This window comes from Cydia amplana, chromosome 7 (assembly GCF_948474715.1).
Source record: "Cydia amplana chromosome 7, ilCydAmpl1.1, whole genome shotgun sequence".
NCBI classification, from domain to species: Eukaryota; Metazoa; Arthropoda; class Insecta; order Lepidoptera; family Tortricidae; genus Cydia; species Cydia amplana.
Genome location: NC_086075.1, coordinates 889,707 through 912,305, shown reverse-complemented (window position 1 = coordinate 912,305; position 22,599 = coordinate 889,707). Strand labels below are relative to the sequence as shown.

General features: G+C 38.8%; 1 protein-coding gene across 1 annotated transcript; it reads right to left on the bottom strand.

The window, feature by feature from the left end:
- Nucleotides 1-7,863: 7,863 nt before the first annotated feature.
- On the bottom strand, nucleotides 7,864-21,999 carry LOC134649802 (uncharacterized). Its single transcript, XM_063504630.1, has 5 exons — nucleotides 21,934-21,999; nucleotides 20,984-21,188; nucleotides 9,611-9,703; nucleotides 8,570-8,680; nucleotides 7,864-8,021 (listed from the first exon to the last, which is right to left on the bottom strand). Exons 2-5 carry the CDS (start codon nucleotides 21,161-21,163, stop codon nucleotides 7,896-7,898), a joined length of 510 nt encoding a protein of 169 aa, XP_063360700.1. The 5' UTR covers nucleotides 21,164-21,188; nucleotides 21,934-21,999; the 3' UTR covers nucleotides 7,864-7,895.
- Nucleotides 22,000-22,599: the final 600 nt, after the last annotated feature.

Below are 22,599 nucleotides of genomic sequence, written 5' to 3'. Positions count from 1 at the left end.
CATTCCTAAAATACACAACACACCCAAATCAATTCAACTGAAATCTTTTCTTTCAGTACGCGATTTCTTGAAGGTTCTAAAACACAAGGTCAAGGTCACATCGGTCCGGAAATACCGCAGAAGACAGTCGTCTTAGCTCCCCACAATTTTTGTTACACTGTACCTTGTATATCAATACGCTTGAGCTCCAGCATAGTCTAAAGCAAGCAGCATGATCAGTCGATCATTCCATAGTTTAGCTGTGCGATACGGGAAGTTTCTGGAGAAACGCACAGTTATATTGGTTTGACTAAAGTTGACTCGTGTAAAGCTTTGGAATGACAATCCTTTCCGGATTACCTTCATCACCTCATTGACTTTGGCATTTGTTGAGCTTTTACTTTGGGGTTAGAAATGCGTTGTATGTGGTACCGTGCAAATGGAGGTGTAATGGTGATTGGTGGAAACGGAAACCCGTTGACATTTGGGCTAAAAGCCTTCTTATTTCAAATTGTAGCGATGCTGTTTGGTAAAGGTTTGAAATAAGTGTAAAAGATGTAGTGGGTGAAATTAAATTTAAATCTTTTGTTACAAAGTTAGTCTTGATTGTCTACAGTATTATTTAAGATTACTTTGTAAGAATGAAAAACAGTTAACCTTCTGCGACTGATGTGCGGTCTATCAGACACCGCCAAATAATTTATTTGTTGATATGTCGGCGTACGGGCCCGTATAGCTCTGTCTCGCTCGTTACCTTCCTCAAACGACTCGCGGCATCGGACAGTGCTGCCCGAGCGGCAACATGGTGCATGCACCGGAAGATATGAGCTGCGGGTGTCCCACAGACGTGAGCACAGCAATAAGACCTGGGTCTGATAGACCTCACCTCATCAAAATATGTACTTGTTCATAGTAATTATGGTGTCTGTCAGACGTCACCTCACAAAAATATGAATGTTTCTATAGTGTCTGAGAGACCTCACCATATAAATAATTATATTTTACATGGCTGATCGAGGAAAATCCTTTAAAATAAGTACCAACTTCAGGACTGATTAGTGCCTTATTTTGTCTTTAGATTTTCTTTATGTTTTTTTAGGTATAAATACAATGTTCAAAAAAAGGAAAATTATTTAAGTTACTTGAAGTCGTTGATTGTTAAGATTTTTTAAAATTTTTTTTTAGCCTAAGTACAAATTGTAAGAAACTGTGATGTTGATTAAAGTTTTTTTTTAATGTATTACATTTTAAACCTATTTTACAATTGAATTTATTAAATTATAAATGGAATGGTAGTTATATAAGACAATAATTCATTACCATTTTGCCGTTCGTTTATTTTTAATGAATTATCGAAAATGACGTCTGATAGACACCACATCAGTAGAATCTCTCTAAAAAAATCACCACAGTTGCAGAGGGTTAAACATTGAAACTGATAATAAATCTAAAATTGTATTAAACGCATTAAAAAGATTAAATCTCACAATACCTTAACAACAATAGAAACCTGCATTGTTACACCCTCGGCATTCCACACACTAACCATAAACCAGCCATAACCATTGTCAACTTTTCTTTATCCGTCATGGCCGACATTATTTGAGGAAAATTCTACTTTTCTCAATGACATCTCGTGATATGGAAAAGTAAGAATTTTAACGGCAATATACTTGAAGACACGTTATATTTAGGTACGTGTGTTGTGTGTTCAATGTGATTATTAGGTACCTACCAGAAAAAAAAAACAACCAGACTTCTAAGGTCAGATTTTTATAATAGGTTCTTATAGTAAATGTAATCTACAAAAAATAAGCAACAACGGTTGCACTCCGGGAGTGCCGATAGAAGTGAAAACTCACCTCACTATGTTACCGACGTCCGGTAACACGATACATACGTTTAGCGGAGGTATTCTATTTATTTATTATATATTATTATCATTCTCAAATAAGATCACACTTTTTCATTGACATGTTTATTTACATACTGCCATGACAACGTCAAATTATTTGAACATAGGTAGGTAAAGAGTCTTGAAAAGGAGTCCGCAACATAAATGTCAAATAACATTGAGTTTTTCTTTATTGATTTAAATGCCATTTAAATTATGGGTGGTCACCTTACGGTCACGTGATCGCCTTATACTGTCTCGACTCGACTGTGCCCAGCGCCGCTAAAGAAGTTTTCACTTCAAAAAAAAAAACAACTCTTAGTAGCTACCTACAAATATGTAAGTATGTATGGTGTATGGACACCATCAAATGACAATGGCTATATTTATTGATAACCAGTAAGCAATTTTCAAAGATTCAAATGAGCCATCATGGTCGATTGAAAGTTTGTAAAAACTACACAATATCACAACATTGTCAAATGCAGTTAAAGGTCTTCAAAAGTGTTTAAGTAAACGTAAACATAAGGACCACATTATTTCGTCTATGTCACGAGAGCTGTCAAATATAAAACAGCGCCCCTACAATAACACGTCTCGGACATATATCGCCGACTTTCTGGACAGTATAATTCAATTTGGCAAATTAGATTGCTGGCTACCTGCGCCCCATGATATCTCGTGATGAAGAGAAAAGATATTACCGACAGCCAATGTTGGGCCAATGTTAGCTGTTGGGCCAATGTTTGGGATTCTAATGTGTGATAGTCTGTTCGGAAAGAGAAGAGTCGTGGAATGTATTAGGCCTCATACATTCCACGACTCTTATCTTTCCGCACAGACTCAAGTCTGATAGTGCAGATAGAAGATTGGGTTTTTTAGTAAGTGATTTGAATTGGTATTGGTATTGGTTGGTTCGTTGAATTGGCTTATTGGTTTGTAATTTTGTGTGTGTCTGTATTAACTTCATCATTGTTTTAAAAAGATGTATTTTGATAGTCGCATTTTCAATATTCTTGGATTTATTTGCATTTTAGCCGTAATAGTAACGAATAAAAATGCTTTTACTGCTTTAAAAAATAAATACTTAGGTCTAACATAAAAAATTATAATTATAACTAAATCTACTTCGAATCACTAGGTATTTATATTTATAATTTTAGTTTATGTTTTAGTTGTAGCTTTATATAGTTTTTAATTTTAGTTTATAATTTTTCTTTCATGTTACATTATTGTATTACAATAAATAATAAATAAAGTAGCAGCATTTATATTTAATAAATAGTGTTACCTAATGCAATTAATAAATAAAAAAAATTCTACGTAGTCTGTTGGATGTTCAAAATAGTTTAAATTTTCTTTTCTCTATTTTTGCCATAACTGTACATTTTTGTTCTAACTGTACATTTGGCAACATTGGCCCAACAGGGGGGCAAATTAGATTGCCGGGTCAAGCGACGGCAAGTGGACAATGGAGGGGGAAATATGAAATTATTGTGTCTCCAAAAATACCCGAGACGTCGTCGAGTTCGTTACTTATGGTATTACCTTGGGTTGGAATGTTTTCAAACTTGAAATAGTTTTTCTATTTGAAGGGTTCTTGGACATATAAATGTTATTTTTTTTTTCTAAAAAGTCTGATATATATTTGAAGAATAAGTCATCCAAGCTTTTAATCAGATGTTCTTAATAACAATAATAACCTTAAAAATTTAAATACGTATCAGTTTTTACCTACCCCAATTTTTGTTGTCTTACTCCGATTTTTCGACTTGCTGAATACAGATAAAATCTGCTAAAATTGTGCTAATGGACATTGGACGATGATTTATAACTCAAGATATGTTATAGGCGCTCCAAAATTGAAGCGCTTACCTTGTGACAAATTGGACAATGTGCATGTGCTAACGAGCTCCCGCACACCGAAAAAGAAAGAGACGACTTTATGTTTAACAACGAGTGTGACAAAGATGGATGGAATGAGAAAGTTAATAAAAAATAACAGATTTCTTCGTAGACACAGAAATAAATATGGAAGTATTTTTTGTGCTCCTAAAGTATGAGTATAACCTATCTATGGTTATATAATATCATTGCTAATAGATCAATGGCTAGATCAAGTGACTAGAAATGATAGAATTCAAACGTAACTTAGGTCCTATAAATTAATACAAGTATAGCTATACTAACCTAGGTTTACATAATAAGATGGACGTCGAGTATGCTCACTGAATCGTCATTCGTTACCTATTCGTCTCAACGCTACGCCGCCGTAGCTTCGTAGCACGTTATTCTGGTTGAGCTTCAAATATCTCTCCTAAAGGTTTAAGAACGATAAAATGTATATAGTATGTTTTTTAGGAAATGTGTATATTGCACATGTGCATGACAGTCATGTCATGGTCCTATAATGTCACTAACAAATCAAGTTAGGTAGTAAAACGTCGAATAGACGGCTGGTCGTAGTAATTATCACATCCGTAAGCCATGCATCTATAAAAATTGTTTTAAGTAGCTGCCTCTAACACATTTACTGACTTTTAACGCTATAAATGTAGTGGTACCCTTAGGCTACTAGTATCTAACCACACGATTCATTTAAAGACTCCTGCTATAACAGAGCATTTCTAAATCCAACCACGGCCCGTTACCCCCGAGAGTGACTTGCGGAAAATTGGAAAGCGAAACAAGGTGAAAAATATTATTAAGCTGAGCGCTCACCGGGAGAGCTGCCGAAGTCAAAACATTATTTACAGTATATTGACTCTGGATATAGGTACCTACTCGGAGGTTCAGGGAAGAAGGAGTCACGGATTTGGGGGATTTCGGGGGTATATTCGTTTGTGACTATAACTAGTAGGTAATTTGTTTTAGTTCAGTTCAGTTTTAAAAAAAAAGCTTCTGTTCATTGGGACAGATGGGTTCAGTTTTAATAAAGCGATAGCTGAATGTTACAAACAGCTACATTAGGTTACTGTATAATAATATTACACTTTAAACAACATTAATAAAAAAAAACACGAGACGCCATCACGAATTATGGAGCCCAAACCTAAGTATATACCTACCGTATTTTGTTTTTCACTTAGAGCAAAGATTGTACAAACAATAAAATATCCTATTTTATTTTTGCTTATCATTATACTTATTTTTTTCTTTTTCCATTTTGATCCTCTGTAGTGTGTCGGGCAGTCGGGGCCGCATTGTACTTACTTACTAGTTATTTGCGGAAGTGCCGCACTCTTATGGATGCTTTTGGTAACATCATTTTATTGATATTACTAGCCAATGATGCTAACTGTCCCCAAATTTCCTAAAGTTTTCAAATTTTAAATTTTCTATAAGTAGTTAAAATACTGGCTCATGGTTATTTTTGGTACTCGTAGGACGCCCGTGGGAGTCGGCCAATCGCAGCGTGTTGTTTAAGACACTGGCTTTAAATGTTAACTTTGTAAAGACTTTGTTTTGAGACGAGGAATTGATGGCGTTTGTATCGTTGTCAGTTAGAGAATTAATCTCAATTTTATAGAAAAGCATCGAAAATTTGTCTTAAATTTCTTCAATTTTGATCGATTTAAAATATTAATCTCATTGATCATGGTTAAGGATGACTCACGTTAGACCGGGCCGTGACCGGGCCGTGTTCAGGCTGGAGCTTCCGGCGCTTTCTTTTTTATGACACATGACAGGACACGTGATGCTTTCCATAGAAAACAAAGCCCCGGAAGCTCCGGCCCGGACACGGCTTGGTTTAACGTGAGTCATCATCTATCCTCCTTATCCATTTTGATTACGTTACAGTTATGGATCAGGTTTGGCTGCAGAGTAATTATGGCTGGTCTTCACATTAAGGCCCATATTTAAACATTGATTATTGTTTACTGCAAGTCCAAACATTTGCCACTAAACGCAAGTAGCAAATCTATGAACTTGCAATAAACACTAATCAATGTGTGAACAGGCCCCAAAACGAAGGCATCCACCTTCAGGCGTCACTTACCCATATTGACCTTACGTAAAATTAACACACATTGCACATATTTGCTAGAATCAGACTGACTAAAACGTAAGCACTTATATTAATTGTTCCCGGTCCCTCTACAGATGTAGCCAAATTGGTTTTTTGCTGCGGTTACTTGGCTCGTCACGTGAGTTAGCTACAATTTATATGTAAATCAGCGAGGGTAGGTGTAGGCGAAGAGCTAGGGTCGTAAATAGAGCGCTATATTTAACATAACAAATCTAGAGCATAGTGAATATTACCTATTATGTTTTATTTGGCAGTTTCAGTGTATACCTACCTAGTGTTTTGAGAATTAAATATGACTGCGGCAATCTGATCCCGTAGACACATGCACATGCCAATCGCTAAGTAACGCTCCATAGCGAACGTAACGCAACTGTCACTGTCATACTAATATGGAAGAATGATAGAGACACACAAAGCGATTTGATGGCGAAGCCCAATCGACCGTCATCTTGGCTAGGCCGCCTGCGTAGATTGCCAAATAAACTAAATAGAATGATAAATGTTTGGATTATCTTAAATAGACAGTTTTCTAAACTAGCTCTTTGCCTAAACGTGTCGGTCGCGTCATTCTCCCGAGACATATCTAATTGCATTTCGCTGAGGTGAGCTGCACTCCGCTTTCCTCCTCCCCTGGCGACCTTCACCAACAACCGATATTTAAATCCTGCATTATTATGCATGCAGAATATCCTGGGGAAGAATTATTGCTGTTAATCTTTTTGCAGGCGCTTGTTTTTAAGGAAAAAAGATGTTTGTGTTTTACATATTTAAATCGCGCTTGGTGCATTGAAACAATGTGAAAATATTTCAAGAATATTGTTATTTTCATGTAGTGAGATAATATATACTTACTTTACTCTTTGGATAATATCTTCAAGCTCTTAAAAAGGAGGATAATCGCAGAGGGAGTGTTGCTTTTGACATTGAAATACTAAAATGGCCCACATAAAAACTAATAATTTCACCAGCCAGTTCGGACATATGACAGACTCAGGTGACATCTGTCACGCTACATACTATCCTCGTCTAGCCAATCCTATCTTATCCACTTAAAATATCACCCCTCTAACACCTTATTACGAGTTTTGAAGGTCTATTATCGCTTAACTGGAGTTACAAATAAGTTTGTAGTTATAAGCTAGGGTCAGCTATAGTTTTTGTTAATGCTTTTGTTTGATACACATGTGGCCTGTATCATCCCTTACTACGGTGACGCAACGACCCAAAGTGAGTCCTGGCCTCCGATACCAGATCACGCCATGCGTCTCGGTCTTGCGATAGTTCTCGCTAGTCGCCATTATTTTTATTTTATTTATAAGATAAGATAAGATAAAGATAAAATAAGTTTGCCAACAGCGGTTACAATGATAAATTATTAGGAACATTCGATAGGTATCTTAAGTTATTGAACAGCTAATTATAGGCAGACACCACTTTTGTTAACTTAAAGTTAAATTAAGATTATCTAGAAAATCACCACGCAAGTTCCTGACAGAGGTTGAGCAGGTCTTGAGACTCTTGAGCGATTACGTCGATTCAGCGGTACCTAGGACGTCCAATCGGGCGTCTCCCATTTGGTTGAACCAAGAACGGAGCATTCACGGCACGATCCTCTGCCATTCTCTCGAAGTAGGTATCCCTACTAACTTTAAAATGCGATAGATGAATGATAAAATCTATGCATCTCTTCATCGGGTCTGACACTATCTTTATTCAAAATTTCATCTAAATCAATTCAGTGGTTTAAGAGTGAAAAAGTAACAGACACACCTACTGACAGGCAGACAGGGATATTTCACATTTATAGAATTAATAGTTAAAGGATCCTGAATACTACAGAAAGTGTGTTGTTATTCTTGTGGTTTATAACTTCTAAATAGACGACAGATAAAAAAGTGGGTCAAAAAAGGAATAAAGAATACATCTGAAATAAATTTAATATGTAATACTATAAGTGAATATAATTATTATATTTCATTCACTACGCTAATCCTACACAAAGTGGTAAACCTCATTGCCAACGTCGGCGTCGTTTTCCTCCTTATCATCCATCAGCTGAACGCGCATGTGCGTAGAAAGCGGACCGTCGCGACGCGCCGAGAACGCACGGACGCGTACCTATAACACAATACAAATTCTCATTTCATTCCATTCATTCACATCATTCATTCCATTCCATTCATTCTCATTTCATTTGTCTTCTCTCAATTGCTCAAAGGTTGACTGGAAGAGATCCCTTATAGGGATAAGTTCGCCTTTGTACATTGTATACTCTCTTTTTAATTGTATCTTAACCTGTCTTATGTACAATAAAGTGTTTACATTTACACTTGTCATTGTATGGAACTTGCTAACTGTATAAACAAACCGCCATATTGAAAATTGACAAAAAATATGAATTTACTAGTGACCTTTGTTTACATAGTTAGCAAGTTCCATAGAATGATACTTTAGATAATCAGCCGACCTAGCCAATATGACAATCGCTGTCGCGTCGACAACGAAACGCGTTGTGTCTTTCTATCGCTCTTCCATATTAGTCCGACAGTGACAGTTGCGTTTCGTTCGCTCGAGAGCGTTAGCGATTGGCATGTTATCTACGGGGCCAGGCCAATTGGAACATAAACTTTATGTTGTACATTAACATCAGACACTAGTTTAATTACCTCATAAATAACGTTTAGTTTGATGCTAGGGACCCTAGTTTTAGAGGCATGTGGTCCGGGAACCACGATCTCCCTGGCGTCTTTTTCTGGAGGTGTGTCGGCATCACCGATCTGGAAACATTACCAAAATAAAAATTAATTTCAATTAAAATTTTTAATTTATTAAATTGTATGTGCTTTCTTTTTTTCTTTTACTAACATAGTTCTTAAGTTAAGATTTACTAACCAAATTATGGAACCTGTTTTCTGAAATAAATTATTTTTATTTATTTATTAGCACACTTAGGTTTATGGGGAACATAAAATTTTGACGTAGGTAACACAGTCGCCAACAGATATATTGGAGCCTTGACAATAGAGGCGTGTCCAGATATTTGTGAGCACCTTGGCCGCTCCGATAGATCTGATGGCGACTGGACCACATAGCCGTTATGTAATTTTTAAGTATTTGAATCGTTTTTACCATAAAATGAACTCGAAGTCGAGTCAATTTAAAATGTCGGATATTTGCAAGGCAAATATTATAAGCAATTGAAGAGTTAAGACTCGGACTCACTGCGTTTGAGCGCCAAACTACCTCGGCAGAAAAGTGCCTTTCATCCCTTAATGATTTATGATTTACTGCACTGGTGCTGTGCTGTGGTAGCACTGGTAGATGGGCGTTTTTTTTTTAAAGTTGTCCCCTACACTTTTTTTTCATTTTTGGGATTTTTATGTTATTTCTACTCAGAATCACGAGCTCTTTCTATCCTAATAGGAGAAAAAAAGTGTCCTAAGGTTTTTATTTCCATTCCGTCACCATTTTTCATAGACTTTGTATGGCGGTCGCGGAATGGAAAGATCGAAAAATGTATGGAAATTTTGGGACACTTTTTTTCTCCTATTAGGATAGAAAGAGCTCGTGATTCTGAGAAGAAATAACATAAAAAATCCCAAATTTGAAAAAAAAAGTGTAGGGGACAACTTTAAAAAAAAACGCCCAGAAACATTTTGCCCCCAAAAAACCGGGCTATGACAATTATAGTCCGTGACTGTACTTACTTTAGGAGGCATCTCTTCTTGTACTAGTGTCTTCACTCCGTCTACGAACTCATATTTGTAGGTTTTCACAGGCGGTAGCTCCCAAACCTTGACCTGAAAAGACCAATCATCATCATCATCTTCCTCGCGTTGTCCCGGCTATTTTTGTCACGGCTCATGGGAGCCTGGGGTCCACTTGGCAACTAATCCAATAATAATGAAGTAATTTATTGTTTTTTTGCGACAATAAATTACTTTTTTTTTTAATCCCAAGAATTGGCGAAGAAACTAATAGTTACGAAAGTGACTGCCATCCTGACCTTAGTTCCAACCCAGAGGCCAAAGCCTAGTTTACTGCTTTATCGGGATCTGGAGTTCGGGTTCCTCACGATGTTTTCCTATACGACATATTATAAAAACCAATACGACATATTGTTTAATCAACTATCAGAACCCCTAGTGTACATCGATAGCGTGACGGACGTACACGTTTGCGTTAAGTAGCATTTTGTATGGGATTTTGAACAGCGCGCCAAGCGGGACGTTTTGGAAACTCCAAATCCCATACAAAATGAGATTGCACGCAAACGCATACGTCACGCTATCGAATGAAATTTACACAAGGAGCAGCCATATTCCAACTTTAAGATAGGTACGTCAAATATTAGATATCTATTAGACATCACCAAGATATGTCAGTGTCAAACAAATGTCAAAAATTACATTTCTTCAAACAAAAACGTCACTTTTGACACCTGTTTGACACTGACATATCTTGGTGATGTCTAATAGATATTTAATTAGGGGGCTTCTTGTCGACCGCCATCTTGGTCACATCGGGTCGTGATTAATTTCTTTGTTTTTGCCCATTAATGTTGTTTAAAGTGTAATACTGATAGCTTATTATACAGTAAACTAATATGGAAGTGTGCGGATAATGAAGAATTAATCTTGATACGAGTTTAATCGCCATTCTGGCGTCAACGCCAGGTAGCCCCACGTGGCCCTTGTAAAGTCCAGCTATCGCCTTACAAGAGCTCATAATACAACCGAACAACGTCGTGCTCTACGAGCATTTGGTATTTCTACCTCTAACCGTGGCTGGCTAGAGCCCTAGAGGCCATAATTTTATAGTTTTATATACCGTACACTGGCTGAAGTTTATTTATTACAAATAATATTAATTCGATCCCACGAGGGATCCACTTCGACGTTGGCGAAATCATCGACAGTATCGATGGAGCCATATTACCCAAAGATTGATTGATATTTAATTAGATATCTAGTTCAAAACCCGAGTCAGGCCCTAGGCCTTAATAGGTTAAGTGACAATTAGTATTGAAAACCTTATTATCCACCGAAGTCAGTTATGAGTGTTGCTTTTAGTGCAGTCAATGAGCGTACAATACGTAAAACTAAATTTTCCTGCGACCTTGTTTCACAAATAAACCAGAATAATTATCTTTTGTGTTGATTTATCTTTCGATCTACATTGTATAGATGGCAGAGGGCATTTGTTTTACGTAGTAGGTAACAAACTAGGTACCTACCTACTTTGGTTATGCTGTACTATCTACCAGGTCCAGTATTGCTGCTAATATATATTTGTTTCAAGTGTTCTTCAATACAAATACACGTCATGATTGTTTACCCTTTTTCTAATGCTAAAAAATGAAGATAACACCTTACTGAGATCCAGGCCCAACTGGATATAATGGATAAAATTGTTGGGTTCGTGTAAACTTCGGTAGCTTAGTTGGTATACAGTGCTTGAGCATTCCATTGTTGTTTCGTTATCACACAGTTTTTGAGCGTCTTTTAGAGCGTCCGCTAGCTGGCGCGGTTGCACGGAGCGGGTGAGCCGGTTAACGAAAAATAGTACAATACTATTATGAGCGTGCGACGGATTTTACCTACAAAAAGGCACCCGCGTGCGTGCGCCCGCTCCGTGCACCCGCGCTAGCTAGCGGACGCCCTTATGCCTTTTCATAACTTAAACATAAAAGCCCTAGCTCTCATAATATTATTAATTATTGTCTGGGACAAGGTACGCAACTACGCAGTGGCATAGAAATCTCATACCTTGACCACACTCAATACAAATACAATAGGCAACTAAAACTACGAATCAATCAATCGTGAGTCACTTTCTAAGCGTATGTTTGCTCCCAGTCACTCTATAGAAGTTGTTTAAGCAACAGATTGCGTCAGCGCATCGCGCTGATCCACGCAGATCAATCTAGGGCATAAACCAGCAGAAACATATTGTCTTAGTTGCACTTTACACGGATGTAATACAAATAAGATTTACATATGTGTGCTATAGGTAAAGTTGTGTATATAAAGAAATGCAAATTGTAAATAAATCAGATACCAATTGTCCGTTGGTGTTTCACTACCTCTATACCCAAAACCTCTGCGTGCTCAGGGCGACACTCTGAGAGTAGAGGCTCCCATCCACCACCTTTTTACAGGAACCCTTGCTGTGGCATAAGACTCCTTCAGCCTTAATCGGTCGCTTGAGCCTGGGCGATCGGCAGCAAGTATCCATCCAAACCACCTTGATCCCCCCCCGTAGGGAATCCGTCTGTTACCGATAGGTCTCCCGGTACAGACATCCTTGTCATAGAATAAGTTAGGGCTAGGGAAGTAGGGACTTAGGCCAATAGGATCCCTTGCTATCGCCTCCCACCTTATTTTATGCAGTCTGTGCAGGCACATGCAACGCCTGAGTACCATTTGATTCCATAACGATTCAGTCCATTTAGTAATCCAGGTACTCGGCCTTAGCGTGTGGCTGTACATTTGGTCCTTCGAGCCGGATATCCCTTAAGGATAACATTGCTATGAGTACATGGTAACTTAAGGGGTGTCTGTTGAGTCGGTGATATTGACAACCAACCAGTCAGTAGTATCGACTATTAAATTCACCCTCCACCACTAGGTACGTTATACACCGCGACCTTGTTAACATTGTCCTCCCACGGTTAGGTATAAATTAATTTGGTAGGGTTTGACTGACAAACTGACAACATGGACGCTGTTAAACTCAACGAACTTCTGAAGAGCCAAGAAGAATTAGGAGGAGGACTTAAGACCTTGTTGACGAATATGAAAAAGGATTCGGCAAACAGGAAGACACATAAGTACATCATGGACAAAAGGACGATGCTTAACGGAATTAAAACACAAATCGAGGAAAACCACGCCCGACTTAAGCCGGAAGACCGGTTAGCCACCCACACCTACATGACCAGCTACTACGGTAGCCTCCAGAGCATCTATGAAGAAGCCACAGCCTACCTAGACAAGTGTGAAGAAGCGTTGATGGAAGTTAGCCAAGGCGGGTCTACGGGGTTCAAGGTTGTAGACAGCCAGGAAGTTTCGCCAAAGCTAGGGATGCAGAAGTGGCGCATATCCCAGCTCGTCAAGAAGTTAGCCGCAGCCAGGCAAGCCATTACTGAAAACAAGCCAATCTGGTTCCTACAAACAACTCTCCAAGCCATCCAGAAACAGTGGGAAACTGTAGAAGAGGAGCATTTGGGACTATGCGTAGAAGGAAGTTCATTTAATGACGAATATTTCACGAAAGAAGGTTTTGAAGGATGCCAAAAAGATGTTGAAGACACGTCGTACCAATTACAAGCTAGAATTAACGAGTCAGCCGAGCCCGCTATTTCACGTAGTTCCACCGAAACCAAAAAACGGGTCAACTTGCCAAAAATCACCATCCCGATATTTACGGGGGAATACGAAGCCTGGTATTCATTCCACGATTAATTTAAAAATCTTATCCACAACGACGCTACGTTATCAAACACAGAGAAAATGCAATATTTAAAAACACATTTAAAAGGAGAGCCTGCAAAAATGATTCAACAATTGAATATTAGCGAAACCAACTACGACACCGCGTGGGAATTGTTGACGCAGCGGTATGAAAATGAACGACTAATCAGTTCGAAGTTTATTGACAAGTTGCTTGATTTACCTACAATAGAACGTCCTAGCGCTGTTAAAATAAAAAACATGTTTGATACAATAAAGGAGAGCTTAGCCGCGTTAATGAACCAAGGAGTAAATACGTCGCACTGGGATCCGATGTTAACTCGTATCATTAGTCGAAAATGGGACGCTGAGACCAATAACATCTATGAACTAGCCTTGGAAACACCAAACAAAAATCAGAGTTTAACCGAAATGATGGGATTCATGGAAAAAAGATTTAAATGTTTGGAAACTGCAACCCAGGTCACTTCCACACAGACACCGAAAGGGAATGGAATTACTACTTTGCAGATGGTACAGTCAGACAACGCACACGGCCAAAAATGCTGGTACTGTCAGAATGAGGACCACAAGATTTATTCTTGCGCAAAGTTTAAATTGCTAAGTATCCCCGAGCGCCTTAAGGTGGTTCGAGACCGAAAGAAATGTTACAATTGCATAAATCATGACTCGGCAGAGAAATGTAACAGTACAGTGTTGTGCCATTTTTGCAACAAACCCCATCACTCGATGATCCATATAACTCCACCAGGTAACGTTATCAAGCCCAGGTCCAATGATATGAGAAACCAACGTGGGTTTAGATTTCAACCCCAACATAGGGAAGGTCAGAATAAGGAAAGGCGCATTCAAAAGATGATAACTCACACAGCCATGACTGCAGAGGACTCAAAGAAGACGACGTTACTAGCTACGGCGTTAGTAGAGACCTCTACATACTACGGTGAACCACGGTTGCTAAGGGTTTTGTGTGACCAAGGGTCAGAAGCGTCATTTTGTACAGAAGAAGTAGCGCAAATGTTGTCGTACCCAAGACAAAAAATATACACCCAGGTCAAAGGAATCGGGGACGAACAGCCAAAAACGTCTAAACATTGTATCACGATTACAATGAAACCACGGTTTCCAAGCCAATATAAACTGCCAGTGACACTTATAGTATTGCCAAAATTAACCTCCGTACTACCAAAACAGGACATTCCACAAGTGAACTCCAAGAAGTTAGGGAACAAGGTCATAGCAGATCCCACATACTACAAGAAAGGCCCAATTGATGTAATTTTAGGAGCGCAAGAGTACAGTCAGTTCCTGCGAAAAGGATTTGAAAAGGTAGAAACGAACATGATAGCACAGGAAACGGAGTTCGGGTGGATATTATCAGGTTGGCGAATATCTAATATCGCAAATCCTATGAAAGTATTATGCATGACATCGTTTAATGATGAGATCAGACAGTTAACGGATTTTTGGGAACTTGAAGAGGTCCCGAGAAATATTGAATTGAATGAAGAAGACCGAATTTGTGAGGAATATGTCAGTAAAAGCACTGTAAGAGGGAAAGATGGAGCATACACGGTTCGTATTCCGTTGAAGAATCCAAACCTTGAGTACGGGGAAACGCGTAATAAAGCTGCGGCACGACTATTCCAACTAGAAAAATCATTTAAGAAAAATGATATCCTACGGAGTCAATACAACGAGTTCATGGCAGAATATCTGCGTATGGGACACATGAAAAAGCTAAACAAAGCTGAGTACGGCAAAGGAAAGTTCTACATACCACACCACGCAGTAATCAGAGACGATAGCTTGACCACAAAGTTAAGGGTCGTGTTTGATGCTTCTAGTAAGGAAAAGGGATATCTCAGTCTAAATGAAAACATGTATAAGGGTCCGCGCTTACAACAAGACATATCAGACATTTTGTTACGTTGGAGAAAACATGAAGTGGCATTTATGGCGGACCTGGAGAAGATGTATCGGTTCATAAAAATTCACGAGTCAGACTTAAAATATCAGAGAATACTATGGAGATGGTCCACAAGTGACCCAATTGACCACAGTAACATATGGAACAGCCTCGGCGCCATACTTAGCTGTCAGAACCCTGCAGCAATTAGCACGTGACGAACAAGAAAGGTATCCGTTAGCAAGCAAAACAACATTACACGATTTTTATGTGGATGACATTTTATCAGGAGCAGATAGTGAAGAAGAAGCCAAGATATTACAAGACCAGTTAGTAAACATGTTGAGTGCCGGAGGATTTAACCTAAGAAAATGGTCATCGAATAAGATAGAGTTGTTAAATAACATCCCAGAAGGAAGTAGGGAAGATGACATGATAAAATTACCACAACATGAAACAAGAAAATCACTAGGCGTGATGTGGTCACCAGCAGAGGACAACTTCCACTTTCAAATAAAAATCGCCAATACCGAAAAATTAACAAAACGATTCCTTTTATCCGAAATTTCCAAAATATTTGACCCAATGGGATGGCTGGCGCCGATCATAGTAGAAATGAAGTTGCTAATTCAAGAATTGTGGACAAATGGAATAGACTGGGACACGCCCGTAGACGAAGCCATAAAAAAGAGATGGGAAGAGTTTTATACACAAATCAAAACAATTGAAACAATTCGAATACCCCGATGGATAAAACATAAACACACTACCATCGAGTTGCACGGATTTTGCGATGCGTCTGAAAAAGCTTACGGAACGGTGATATACAGCCGAATTAAGATGAACGGCCAGTACTATGTTTCTTTATTACAAGCGAAATCCAAAGTGGCCCCAAAAAAGACCAAAAGCACACTGCCCCGACTAGAGCTTTGTGCAGCACATCTATTATCCAAACTAATAATAAAAGTGAAGGACGGCCTAGATTGCGATAAAGTAACAATCCATTGTTATACAGATTCCATGATCACTATCGGCTGGATCAAAGGAGAAGCAGGGAAATGGCAAACCTTTGTCGCGAACAGAGTATCAGAGATTCAGAGAAATACGCCGAGCGAATGTTGGAATCATGTGAAAACTACAGACAACCCAGCAGATGTACTGTCAAGAGGAATAGAACCACGCAAGTTAGAGCATCATGAGTTATGGTGGAAAGGGCCCAGCTGGTTGCAAAACGACGAGATACCACATACCAAAACCATAATAGAAAAATGCCAAGAAATTGAAAATAACCACGTTACGATTACAGAAGACAAAAAAGAAAAGAAAATATGGGAAAGATTTTCACGGTTCCAACGTATGATACGGGTTCTATCGTTTTGCTACAGAATAACACGAAGAGAACAAAAAGGAGACATGTTAACGTACGTTGAAATACAACAAACAATAGGCAAAATCCTTAAACTGGTACAGCAAGAAGCCTTTACTGAAGAATATGAATCATTAAAAAACAATAAACCAGTCACGAAGAAAAGCAAACTGCGTAGTTTGGATCCATTCATAGGAGACGATGGGTTAATAAGAGTGGGTGGACGACTACACCACTCACAGTTGCCATACAATCAAAAGCACCCAATTATTCTACCGCACCACCACCACGTCTCCAGAATGCTAATTAATGAAGCACATCTTCAAACGTTGCACGGTGGGACCAAGTTGACAATAGCATTTTTAAGGCAGAAGTATTGGATTTTGGGATTAAAAAGAATGACAAAATCTAGCATCCGCAACTGTGTTAAATGTATACGGTATAAGGCGGCCCCTGCATCACAGAAGATGGGACAGTTACCAGAACCCAGAGTAACTCCATCCCAAACCTTCAGCCACACTGGTGTCGATATGGCAGGACCAATACAAGTAAGGACTACGAAAGGCAGAGGGAATAAGGCCACAAAAGGCTATATCGCAGTATTTGTCTGCCTGGCAACAAAAGCCATACACCTAGAACTGGTGGGAGATTTATCCACAGAATCATTCATCGCTGCATTTATCAGATTTAAAGCAAGACGTGGCCACATCTCACATATATACAGCGACAACGGAAGAAATTTCGTAGGTGCAGCAAGAATGCTACACACGCAACTATTAGAAATCATGCAAACGCCGCACGTCCAAAATGCCGTAACTAGTATGGGAACACAATGGCATTTCAACCCACCCCTCGCACCCCATTTTGGTGGAATTTGGGAAGCAGGGGTCAAAGCAATGAAGCATCATTTGAAGAGAGTAATAGGAGAGTCAACATTAACATACGAAGAGTTATCCACGCTCTTGAGCCAGGTAGAGACATGCTTGAACTCAAGACCCCTTTGCGCACAAAGTGATGATATCAATGACAACACTGTATTAACACCAAGCCATTTTCTCATTGGAAGAGAAGCAGTGGGCATCCCTGATCCAATAAATGATGTTAGCACAAACCTACAACAGCGATGGAAATTGATTCAAAAAATGAAAAAAGACTTCTGGAAAACATGGAGTAGAGACTATTTACATCAACTCCAGCAGAGGTATAAGTGGCAATTAGACCAAGGAAACATTAAAAAAGGAACCGTGGTTTTAATAAAAGACGAAAACATCACACCCAGTCAATGGCCATTAGCAAAGGTAATAGAAACACACCCAGGAGCTGATGGGAAAACAAGAGTACTAACATTACAAAAAGCCCCTGGAAATTGTTTAAAAAGGGCAGTCCATAAAGTAATTCCATTACCCAACAACGAGGAAGATATGACAGAGACTCAACATGTTGACGTCAACAGCAATATAGCACAACGAACACCAGTCGATGCTACGTCAGATCAATCAAACAGAACCTTTACAAAGGAATCACGAAGACGAAGCAACCAACGCACAGGTAGCAAATACCCTTGGACATTATTCATGACCCTGTTTACCTGTTTGATAAATATGACAACAGCAAATTACACAATAAAAAACATCAACGAAGGAATTTACGTGGAACACGTAGGGTCAGCGACAATTGACAGAGGAATATTCCGGATTCAAACCAATTTCGCAAAAAGTAATATAGAAAGAGATGTTGAAGACATTCGAGGAGTCACCGCACAATTCAAACACTACTGTGACACAGTAACAAAAACCAATACGGAAATTCACTGTGCCCAATTGTATCGCCAATTATATGAAGGGCAAGAGAAACTAGAGGAAGTCACTAATTTAATCCTGAATATAGGACAAATCAGAAAAAAAAGAGGATTATTCGGCCAAATGTTGACTTCAATATTCGGGGTAAATGACGAAGTCTACAAAGACATAGATACGTTACAAGGGAATCAAAACAAGCTGATAGAGGCAGCCAATCATCAAACCAAATTCATGATATCAACCATCGCAACAGTCAACCAAACAGAAGAAAGAATTATAAAAAAGCTAGAAACGTTCCAGACCAAGTTAAATCAAGCAATACAATATATGAACAATGTGAACAAATGGTACAAAAGAATAGACATCAATCACGTAAACATTAACATTCTTCACATGTATCAACTCGCAGCACATTACATAGATGAGATTATAGAACACTACTCCAGACTTCAAGAGGCATATCTACATCAAGGAACGATCTATGATGTACTACAACTTAAAGAAGTTAACCAAATTTTGACAAACGCCAATAGCAAGCTACCAACGAAGCTAAGAATAGTGCAAAATCAACTAATAGATACGAAGGTCACAGAAAACGCAACATACATAAAAGTATATGGTTATTTCGCATTACAAGATATAACTAAATACACTTTGATTCACGTGACACCAGTACCAAAGCAAAATAAAAAAGGAAAAGTATACAGTTTAGAAGTATATCACAACATAATTGCGATTGATTACAATAATGAAAATTACTTCGAATTAGAGACAGAAGAATTCAAAGCATGTCTCAGAAAGAATACCGAATACATTTGTTACCCGACATCAGTAAAAAATATGCAGGAAAATAAGAATTGCATCATTGATCTTTTATTCAAGGGAACTGAGATGGTCAACTGTAACACGAGAGAACTGAACCTAACAACAACCGTATGGAAACAATTATATATGCCAAACACTTGGCTAATCATGACAACAAAATCAGTGAAAGCGTCAATAATTTGCGATGGAGAAAGGGAAGAAATTATGATCCAAAATACAACTGTCATCCACATTGCAGAAAACTGTATTATCAAAACAAGAAGAAACATTCTAGCAGCAAGAAGAGCTAACACAATATCGGTGTTAGCAACGTTTTCAAGACAAGCCAACTTTTCATTAAATACAAACGAAACAACCAATCAAATAGAAGATATAACCAGAGATGAGGAAGTTCTTGACAGCTCCAGAGACATATTTAAACATCTCACTAGCAACGAGAATTTACTCCAAAAGCAATTAGACAATACAATTTGGAAACAGATACAAAGTAACTCAGTAGCAATTAGTCTCGGTTCGTCATTAGCAGTCTTTATTCTAATGATACTAACAGTCTGTTATGGTCCACAGGTCCTGTTACACATTCGTTCCTGCGCAACCAGCCAGCGGTCTGCTTCGCTGTCCGCCGCCCCCGCCAGGTCGGCTCCACCGAAACCCAAGCGCCACAGAACAAACCCAACGGTCAACAGCAGCCAGTTCGAAGAAATAGAGTTACGTCCGATACAGCCGCTATAGAACAGCTTCCCATCATCCCCGCTGCCTTCGGGAGTCGCCAGGATGTTTAAGCAACAGATTGCGTCAGCGCATCGCGCTGATCCACGCAGATCAATCTAGGGCATAAACCAGCAGAAACATATTGTCTTAGTTGCACTTTACACGGATGTAATACAAATAAGATTTACATATGTGTGCTATAGGTAAAGTTGTGTATATAAAGAAATGCAAATTGTAAATAAATCAGATACCAATTGTCCGTTGGTGTTTCACTACCTCTATACCCAAAACCTCTGCGTGCTCAGGGCGACACTCTGAGAGTAGAGGCTCCCATCCACCACCTTTTTACAGGAACCCTTGCTGTGGCATAAGACTCCTTCAGCCTTAATCGGTCGCTTGAGCCTGGGCGATCGGCAGCAAGTATCCATCCAAACCACCTTGATCCCCCCCCGTAGGGAATCCGTCTGTTACCGATAGGTCTCCCGGTACAGACATCCTTGTCATAGAATAAGTTAGGGCTAGGGAAGTAGGGACTTAGGCCAATAGGATCCCTTGCTATCGCCTCCCACCTTATTTTATGCAGTCTGTGCAGGCACATGCAACGCCTGAGTACCATTTGATTCCATAACGATTCAGTCCATTTAGTAATCCAGGTACTCGGTCTTAGCGTGTGGCTGTACAGAAGTGTTAACATGTAAGAGTGAGATGCTATGAGGAATAAAGGAATTCGATGTTGATGAACTGTAAAGTCTGGAATCTTATAATAGAAGGAAATTCTATCTAGAACATTGAAAATCCAAATGTAATCTCGGTATATCCTGAAAATTTTAGTCACTTACACTCACAGTAGTTTATTTATAGATACACACATACAAATTTCTTGAGAATAAGTTGAAAATACGGTAGATGAGAACAGCCGGACATACGAACATATTTTTGCCACAAGCTGAACAGGAGATGCTTCGCTTCGCATTGATAATTAACATAATACATACCTTATATCCCAAGATAGGTTCACTCGGGTCATCATGCTTCACAGGTGCCCACTCCACTTCCAAAGACGGAGGATCCAAGGCCGTCAGCGCCAGAAGATCAGGTCGCGGAAGGTTCTTCGTCTTCTGGACAGCCAGACCCTGACACGAAGACACAAAAGCCAGGAGCAGTAGACACTTCATCGTATACACTGGTGTTGATATTATGCTGTCAAATTATTCCAAAGATTATTGTTTTGTGAATATAATTACCTAGATTTGATCATATTTTGATATGACCTTGAAGATTTCTGACGCTGATTGGTGCTTGCGAATAGGGAGTATTACTGCAATGTTCTGCCGCCAGAGTGCAGCACTAGTGCCCATGTAAACCATAGAGTAACTTATACATACTATGCCTTAAACAGTGTTTTGAAAAGTTTTCAATATGACAATTGATGCACCAAGGAGGTTTTGTTTACAGGTGGCCTGCCGCGAAACGCGAAATTCGAAATTTCGTTATCTGCCTCTCTATCGATCGAATATGCAAGAGTGATTGTGCTAGTGACGCCCTCTACGCAGAGTTTTGCGCAATATTCTCTATTGAAGTGAAAGTCGTGCGTGAGATGCGTGCCACAATCATCAAGACGATCGTGTAAGTCTTATCAAAACCAGTTTAAAACTATAACAAATTATTAAATTAGAATCGACGTCATTTATTCGAATTTAAACTGTTGTGAGACATATAATAACATTGCATAATTTTACGGTTTAGACTCACATGTTTTTAGCCACTCGCGCGACATATTTCGGAGAGCCTACGTCTCCTTTCTCAAGCACTAACAGTGCGAGCAGCGTCAACACAAACATGTCGCGCGAGTGACTAAAACAAGGGAGTCTAAACCGTAAAATTATTCAACGTCATTTATTGTTCCGGTCGTGTATTTATAGTATAATTTTAATTTCATGCTTACATAAGGGTTTCTCCAAATAATATATATTGGGCTGTTGATGCTATGGTAATATGACATCCACAGAATTACACAGAATTTATTGTATAGGTACACAAAAACCTTAACAACCCAATCTTTGGATTAGTTCAAACTTGCTAAAGGTGGTGGTAAATTTGTTGGTGGATTTCAGAAAAGTGAGAATTTTGTTAGGTTAAATAAATACGTGTGTCTCGAACGGCGGTCGAGACATGAATGGTGATTGAATGACCGAATGTTTATAAATAAACCGGTCGTGAACTGTGGTTGATAAGTGGATTATGGTGGTAAAGGCTAGGTCAGACTTTAGCGTTTATGGTAATTCCCAATTAGATAAATATTTAATTTGTGGGTACTACTATTATTAGATATGTCTGAAAGTTTTTGTTTTTTTAAGGAATCTTCTAGAGTCAAGAGCAGTAATTTGGCTGTGACCGACCAACCGACAGTATGGTGAAAAATATTAGGAGACTAATTTTAAATGGCGGCCTCCATTTCTAAATTGTTTCAGATAATCCTACTACGTAATATTATTATGATTAAAATAAATATGTTCCTCTATTACGCAAAAATTGCTGAAAAAAACCTACGAACTTTGGCTCAAAGATAGTTTATACCGAGGCAACGGACACAGAGGCTATTTCGCGTTTC

What these genes read in the sequence shown, in the direction of transcription:
- LOC134649802 (XM_063504630.1), bottom strand. Translation starts at nt 21,163, where the DNA reads ATGAAGTGTCTACTGCTCCTGGCTTTTGTGTCTTCGTGTCAGGGTCTG. An exon ending in AACCTATCTTGGGATATAAG is followed by an intron (nt 9,704 to 20,983) that starts GTATGTATTATG and finishes TGGTCTTTTCAG; the next exon opens with GTCAAGGTTTGGGAGCTACC. An exon ending in AACTAAACGTTATTTATGAG is followed by an intron (nt 8,022 to 8,569) that starts GTAATTAAACTA and finishes ATTGTGTTATAG; the next exon opens with GTACGCGTCCGTGCGTTCTC.